General features: G+C 51.2%; 2 protein-coding genes and 1 long non-coding RNA gene across 7 annotated transcripts in view; 1 reads left to right on the top strand and 2 right to left on the bottom strand.

Moving 5' to 3' along the window:
- ttc39b (tetratricopeptide repeat domain 39B) overlaps nt 1-2,561 on the bottom strand; it is a 19,090-nt gene extending 16,529 nt beyond the window's left edge. For all 3 annotated transcript variants that reach the window (XM_079371112.1, XM_079371113.1, XM_079371114.1), the window contains exon 1: nt 2,086-2,561. In XM_079371112.1, the coding sequence (XP_079227238.1) occupies nt 2,086-2,118 (33 nt within the window). In that variant the 5' untranslated portion in view covers nt 2,119-2,561. The remainder of the gene's footprint in view (nt 1-2,085) is intronic.
- Nucleotides 2,562-3,164: 603 nt separating this feature from the next.
- Nucleotides 3,165-3,548, top strand: LOC306841323. The gene is made up of 2 exons (XR_013781480.1): nt 3,165-3,397; nt 3,431-3,548. It is a non-coding gene; the product is annotated as an uncharacterized lncRNA (long non-coding RNA).
- A 117-nt stretch (nt 3,549-3,665) lies between these two features.
- Nucleotides 3,666-7,500, bottom strand: part of psip1b (PC4 and SFRS1 interacting protein 1b) — an 8,475-nt gene continuing 4,640 nt past the window's right edge. For all 3 annotated transcript variants that reach the window (XM_079371105.1, XM_079371107.1, XM_079371106.1), the window contains 5 exons: nt 6,278-6,384; nt 5,283-6,204; nt 5,044-5,145; nt 4,760-4,970; nt 3,666-4,002 (listed from right to left, as the gene is read on the bottom strand). In XM_079371105.1, coding sequence (XP_079227231.1) covers nt 3,986-4,002; nt 4,760-4,970; nt 5,044-5,145; nt 5,283-6,204; nt 6,278-6,384 — 1,359 coding nt within the window. In that variant the 3' untranslated portion in view covers nt 3,666-3,985. The remainder of the gene's footprint in view (nt 4,003-4,759; nt 4,971-5,043; nt 5,146-5,282; nt 6,205-6,277; nt 6,385-7,500) is intronic.

Raw genomic sequence — 7,500 nt, 5'->3', positions numbered from 1 at the left:
GTCTGCCGTCAGCTCCGAGACACCAACCGCCAATCTACCCGCCTCAGCTCTCAGCCCGCCGTTAGCTTGACTCAACGTTAGCCTGAGACAGCATTTCAGCACGGAGACCGCCATCCATGGGACTCCAGCGCCCCCTGCAGGGACACACGGGGGACTCCAGCGCCCCCTGCAGGGACACACGGGGGACTCCAGCGCCCCCTGCAGGGACACACGGGGGACTCCAGCGCCCCCTGCAGGGACACACGGGGGACTCCAGCGCCCCCTGCAGGGACACACAGGGACTCCAGCACCCCCTGCAGGGACACACGGGGGACTCCAGCGCCCCCTGCAGGGACACACGGGGGACTCCAGCGCCCCCTGCAGGGACACACAGGGGGACTCCAGCGCCCCCTGCAGGGACACACGGGGGACTCCAGCGCCCCCTGCAGGGACACACGGGGGACTCCAGCGCCCCCTGCAGGGACACACGGGGGACTCCAGCGCCCCCTGCAGAGACACACAGGGACTCCAGCGCCCCCTGCAGGGACACACGGGGGACTCCAGCGCCCCCTGCAGGGACACACGGGGGACTCCAGCGCCCCCTGCAGGGACACACAGGGGACTCCAGGGGTCTCAAAGGGTTTTTAGAAACCTCCGATGGGGAAAAACTCCTGAACCAAGACCAGCAGCCAATAAGGAGAGAGCCAGTGCAGAAATTTGACCAATCAGAAGCAAAATATGGTCCAGGACTGGAGCCGAGTTTCATATTGACGTTTAATCAGGAAGTATATCAAACAGAAGCTGCACTGGGGAACTCCCAGTTCAAACACACCATGTCCAAGGGTGACCATCAGTCTTTACTGGTCACATGGTGGTTAATGAACAACTTCCACAACCAGGAGCCAATTAGGACGTTTGGCCTCGCCTGTGGAGGAGACGTTAGTGGAGTCATTATTTCAGATCTTCACCAATAAGAAGATGGATCACAGATATCCTCCGCTCCTGTCTGACTTCCTGTGTGTTGAGCAGGAAGCGTCCTGTGGTTGAAATCAGATCGCTCATTTACATCAACGACACGGACACACGGGCAACGCCCATATCAGCGCTCTGTAAGCTGCTGACACGCTGGACACACATATAATCAGCTGGATGCTCTGCAAGTCAGATCTACAGTTCAGATCTACACCTCTCAGATCTACAGTTCAGATCTATACCTCTCAGATCTACAGTTCAGATCTATACCTCACAGATCTACAGTTCAGATCTATACCTCTCAGATCTACAGTTCAGATCTATACCTCACAGATCTACAGTTTAGATCTACACCTCTCAGATCTACAGTTCAGATCTATACCTCTCAGATCTACAGTTCAGATCTATACCTCACAGATCTACAGTTCAGATCTACACCTCACAGATCTACAGTTCAGATCTATACCTCACAGATCTACAGTTCAGATCTATACCTCACAGATCTACAGTTCAGATCTACAGTTCAGATCTATATGTCTCAGATCTACACCTCACAGATCTACAGTTCAGATCTATACCTCACAGATCTACAGTTCAGATCTATACCTCACAGATCTACAGTTCAGATCTATACCTCACAGATCTACAGTTCAGATCTATACCTCACAGATCTACAGTTCAGATCTATACCTCACAGATCTACAGTTCAGATCTATACCTCACAGATCTACAGTTCAGATCTATACCTCACAGATCTACAGTTCAGATCTACACCTCACAGATCTACAGTTCAGATCTATACCTCACAGATCTACAGTTCAGATCTATACCTCACAGATCTACAGTTCAGATCTATACCTCACAGATCTACAGTTCAGATCTATCTGTCTCACATCTACAGCGTGTCTAAGTGTTATCAATAGATTAGGAGAGCATGGAGTCTTCTGATTGGTCAGTGTACCGGATGTTAGAAGAACCCTTTAAAATGTTCTGACTCTTTGAGACAGCGCGCGCACGGCTCGGCGACGTGTCGGTCTGACTGAGACCCGCTGTTACATCGTTTCAGTGCGCGTGCACGAGTCATCATGCTCGAGCTCACCTGCAGTAAGATAAGAACAGATGTGTGACACGCACCTCCTCCTCCGTTCCGTTACCGACGTGGGCCATGTCAGATCCCGGTCCCGTCCTCCCTCAGGTCCGCGGCTCCCTCCTGGATCAGGACCTCCACAATCCCATGGCTCCGACCAGCTGCGCGTGAACAGATGTCTTTGATCTGCTGTTGAATGTCTCCGGTACTTCCGGGTTTATAGCCGTCTGTCGGAGTCCCGGTTCGTCCTTTAGTCGGTGGCTCGCGCAGGTTTTTGGAGACACCGATCCTCCAGCTCTCTTCCGTCATTGAAAACACACCTCCCGTGTTTCCTGTCCCCGCCCACCGACAGGGAGCAGCTGTGCTCGTCCAATCAGAGCGCGGCTTCACCTGGTCCACTCAGACTGACACGTGTCCAGATGTGTCTTTATTTCATCTCTAACTTTCATGAACTTCGAGCTCGTGACTCACTTGAGCACGTGACCTCTTTATATTGAATGTTTATTATATAATTTACTATTTTAACTCAGCTGCTTCAATGATCAACACAGCATGAAGCTAAAGAAACGACTTTAAGAGATCTGGGGGGTCTGCAGGGACCGGATTCTGCAGGGACCTGGGTCTGCAGGGACCTGGGTCTGCAGGGACCGGATTCTGCAGGGACCGGACTCTGCAGGGACCGGACTCTGCAGGGACCGGACTCTGCAGGGACCGGATTCTGCAGGGACCTGGGTTTGCAGGGACCGGATTCTGCAGGGACCGGATTCTGCAGGGACCTGGGTTTGCAGGGACCGGATTCTGCAGGGACCGGACTCTGCAGGGACCGGACTCTGCAGGGACCTGGGTCTGCAGGGACCGGATTCTGCAGGGTTACTGGTTCTAGTCTCCCCCCCCCCCCCACTCTGAGGTCACAGGTCGTGTTTTTATGATCTGACCGTTTCTTTCATTTATTGGTCAAGTGACGACGACCTTCAGTCGACCTCGTTAGTAAAGCGCTGTGATTGGCTGTCTGAACGGAGCGTTATAAATAAAGTTTATTGATTTAACTTCAGTTCACAGCACTCAGTCCCGTCTCTACTGAGAGGTAACGTCCTCGCCGAGGTGCCTCTTCACTTCATGACCTCTGTGACCTCACTCCGGAGCGCTCGCCGTGGTCACGCGGCTCGTTCAAATTGTCGGACAGAGTCGGTGAAAGAACTCGAGACGTTTTTAAAACACTTTAAAACAAATGTGAAAATGAACACGACATATTTACACAACAGTTACAAACATTTAGAAAACATCCGCACGCCACCGACTAAAGCACCTGTACACACTTACACGTGGCGTGTTCTTCGGACGCTTCCGGCCACGTCGTTGGTCTTTTAGCGTGAACATCAAAGGTCAGACGAGTTCATGCAGCGTTCACATCTATTGGATAACAAAGACAAAGCGGCGTCTCATTCGCCCGTTAAAGCGGCGTTCACGTGGATGCCGGTTGTTTGCAGTCAGCGATGTGCAACAACAAAAATACCTTTAAAAACAACAACAAAAAAAACCTTCTTAAAGGTACAGTGCACCTAAATAAGAGGAGGGACTCAAAGGCTCCCGCTAGCTTTCAGCTCTTGGTGTTTCTGGACTTCATTTATAAAACATGTTGTGAAGACGATAAAGTTTAACGATGAGGTTTGAGAGGGAAGTCTCAGGATTAGAGTTAGCTAACGTTAGCTTAGCTTAAAAGACAGCGAAGGGTCATGAAGGTGCGATGGTGATTAATGCTCGTGTAAGTGATGGTGTCCTGGTGGCGCAGGTGAGACACCGAGTTCACAACAACACTTTATAAAGACGCTGTTCGGGCGCAGCAAGGTAAACATGTTTGTGGAAGTTGTCCTCATGGAGGCGGGGCTTCAATTCAAGTCAACACCCCCTCGGGTTAGAGATGGTTCAGTCCAGACTGCGTCAGAAACTTCAGGAAGATTCCCGAGCTGTCAGGAGGAGACAAAAACAATTAACCAATAAAATAAACAAACCTGATTCTATCCTCCTGGGTTTACTGGAGGTCGCTCTTCATTTTTGTTTAACCTTTAAAGGTCACATATTACCCACAATCCTCTGCTCCATCTTCCTCTAACAAGTGTCTCTACAAACCCCCCCAATGATGAGAAAAGTCCATCCTCTCTGTCTTCTGCCTGCTCAAACAGGCCGTTTGGAGATGTTCCCTTCATGACATCACAAAGGGCAGTAGCCCCTCCCCTTCATGACATCACAAAGGGCAGTAGCCCCTCCCCTTCATGACATCACAAAGGGCAGTAGCCCCTCCCCCAGGTGGGTGACCCTCCCACAGCTAGGTGTTTGTTCTGCCCTCTGAGTCTGCCTTCTCACCGTAAACAATAGGACATGGAGCCAGAAAGCAGCGAGTACACCCGAGCCCTTCCAGAGAGGGGGCGTGGTCAGACACAGCTCATTTACATATTTAAAGCTACAGACACAGAAACAGCCTGTTCTGAGCAGGGCTGAAATAGAGGGGTTTATAGACATGATCAAATACAGGATCAGAGTGGATTTACAACAACACACTTCACACACATGATGAAGAGGAGCGAGGACACTGATTTCACCTGAAGAAGAGGAGGTCATGTGACCTTTAAGCCTGACCTTTAAATATATTCCCTCGGTATAAAGTCTCGCCTGTGATTTGAAGAATTCATGAATGATCCAATGATCGTCTGTTTGTGTTTTTACCTTCAGTTTTCTCCTCCTCTGCCGCTCCTCCTCCTCCTCTTCTCCCTGCAGCCCGCTCAGCCTCCTCTCTCTCTTTCTCGTCCAGCAGGGAGCGCAGGAAGGTGGCGCTCACCACCTCCTCGCCCTCCCCCAGCAGGTAGGCGTTCTTGAAGCGGTTGTAGAGCATGGACGCCTTGTCCATGATGGCCTGGTTGGCTCTGTAGCAGCGCAGCTTGAGACAGGAGTGAAATCACACGTTCAGTTTCAGCTCAGCGACTCGTCAGTAAACGTGTTCCTGTTCTCACCTTTCTCAGCGTGGAGATCAGCTCGCTGTGGCGCTTCACGTGTTTGGATGTCACATAAACCATACTGAGCTGATCCAACGCCATCAGACACTTAGCGATGTCCTGAAAGAGCCAAACAGATAGACCTAACTCTCTTAAAGGGACAGTACGTAAACTAAAGACTGACTGAGTGTCTGACCCAAACAGGAAGTGGCGTTTTAGAACGTTTAAAGCGTGAACAGAAAAGCTGCGAGTCTTACGGGGTTGTCGATCTTCAGAGAGATCCGGATGTCTCCGTGGATTCTGTGCAGAGTGGAGTCGGTCAGCGTCATGGTCGAGACGTTCTTCTGCTCCTTCAGCGTGACGCCCTCTGATGATTCGCTCGTTGGTCGACCTTCTTCTTCTGCTGCTCTCGGTCTCTTCTTCTCCGACTCGGCGCCGGCTGCTTCTTCCTCGTCCTTCTTCTTGTTCGTTCTGTCGCTCGCCTCCTCTTTCTTCTTCTGCTGCTCTCGTGTCGTCCTTTTCTCGCTCTTAGTGTCGTTCTTCTTCTCGGGAGCTTTTTGCTCCTCCTCGTTCTTTCTGGGCGCCGTCTCGTCTTCGCTCTTCTCTTTCTCCTTCCTGTCTTTTTTCTCCTCCGTTGCTGCTCTCACTCTTTCCGACTTCCTCTCCACTTCGGCGGTCTTTTCCCTTTTTTGATCGTCCGGTTTCTTCTCTGCAGCGCTCGCTCTCCTCTCTGAACACTTCTCCTCCTCCTCCTCTTTCTTCTTCTTCTCGAGCTCCGCCGCGGCTGCTGTGGTCGTTCCTCCCATCATCGTCTTCACCTGAATCTTGGTTCCCTGTCCGCCTGCTTTCACGATCTTCCCGATGATTTTCCTCTCGTCTTTCTGCGTCTTTGTTTCCTCGCTCTTCCCCTCGGTTCTCATCTTGTCGTCTTGTTTTGGCCCGCTCTCCCCGTCTTTGGTTGTGATTTCGTTGGTCGTTTTCTTCTTCTCTGTTTTCAGGCTGGACGTCTTCACTTCCTCTTCCTGTCTCTCCTGTGTCGAGGACTCTTTCCCGTCTTTCTTGGTGTTGAGGAACAGTCTGACCCCCGTTCTCTTGCTGGCGCTCGACTCTCTGACCGTCTTCTGGCTTCGTGTTTTCCTCATTTCAACCTTTTTCCTTCTTGCTCCGTCGCCGGTTCTCCTGAAAGAGTTCAAATAAGTAAGTGTTGTTTGGAGCTCGTGTTGAAGACACCTGTTGTTTGTGACTGACTTACGGCGAGCTCTTCATCGCCTCCCTCCTCCTCGCTCCTCTGCCGGCCTTCAGCAGACCTCTCAGAGAGCGAAACAAACTCTCCCTCTTGTCCGCCAGGCGGCGCTGACTCTGCAGAGACAGAAAACACATCCATCATCTACAGCAACTTCCTGTGCCAGGTCACAGGGCGGATCCCATTGGATGAGAGGCGGGGACACACCCTGGACTGGTCACCAGCCAATCACAGTTCTTCCACACTCACACCCAGGTGATTTAGAGTCAGCAGGTAACCTAATGAGCGTGTTTGGATCAGAGAAGTTAGAACACAGACCGATGGCTAAACACTGAAGCTACAGTGTTCACCACATGCAGAGCTGGCTAAACACTGAAGCTACAGTGTCCACCACATGCAGAACTGACTAAACACTGAAGCTACAGTGTCCACCACATGCAGAGCTGGCTAAACACTGAAGCTACAGTGTCCACCACATGCAGAGCTGGCTAAACACTGAAGCTACAGTGTCCACCACATGCAGAGCTGGCTAAACACTGAAGCTACAGTGTCCACCACATGCAGAACTGACTAAACACTGAAGCTACAGTGTCTCTACATGCAGAGCTGGCTAAACACTGAAGCTACAGTGTCCACCACATGCAGAGCTCGCTAAACACTGAAGCTACAGTGTCCACCACATGCAGAACTGACTAAACACTGAAGCTACAGTGTCCACCACATGCAGAGCTGGCTAAACACTGAAGCTACAGTGTCCACCACATGCAGAGCTGGCTAAACACTGAAGCTACAGTGTCCACCACATGCAGAGCTGGCTAAACACTGAAGCTACAGTGTCCACCACATGCAGAGCTGGCTAAACACTGAAGCTACAGTGTCCACCACATGCAGAGCTGGCTAAACACTGAAGCTACAGTGTCTCTACATGCAGAGCTGGCTAAACACTGAAGCTACAGTGTCCATCACATACAGAACTGACTAAACACTGAAGCTACAGTGTCCTCTACATGCAGAGCTGGCTAAACACTGAAGCTACAGTGTCCACCACATGCAGAGCTGGCTAAACACTGAAGCTACAGTGTCCTCCACATGCAGAGCTGGCTAAACACTGAAGCTACAGTGTCTCTACATGCAGAGCTGGCTAAACACTGAAGCTACAGTGTCCACCACATGCAGAGCTGGCTAAACACTGAAGCTACAGTGTCCACCACATGCTGACCTGTGTGAGAGGA

The sequence above is a fragment of the Symphodus melops genome (assembly GCF_947650265.1).
Source record: "Symphodus melops genome assembly, chromosome: 20".
NCBI classification, from domain to species: domain Eukaryota; kingdom Metazoa; phylum Chordata; class Actinopteri; order Labriformes; family Labridae; genus Symphodus; species Symphodus melops.
Note: the sequence above shows the minus strand (reverse complement) of the source record. Positions and strands in the feature narration are given on the sequence as shown.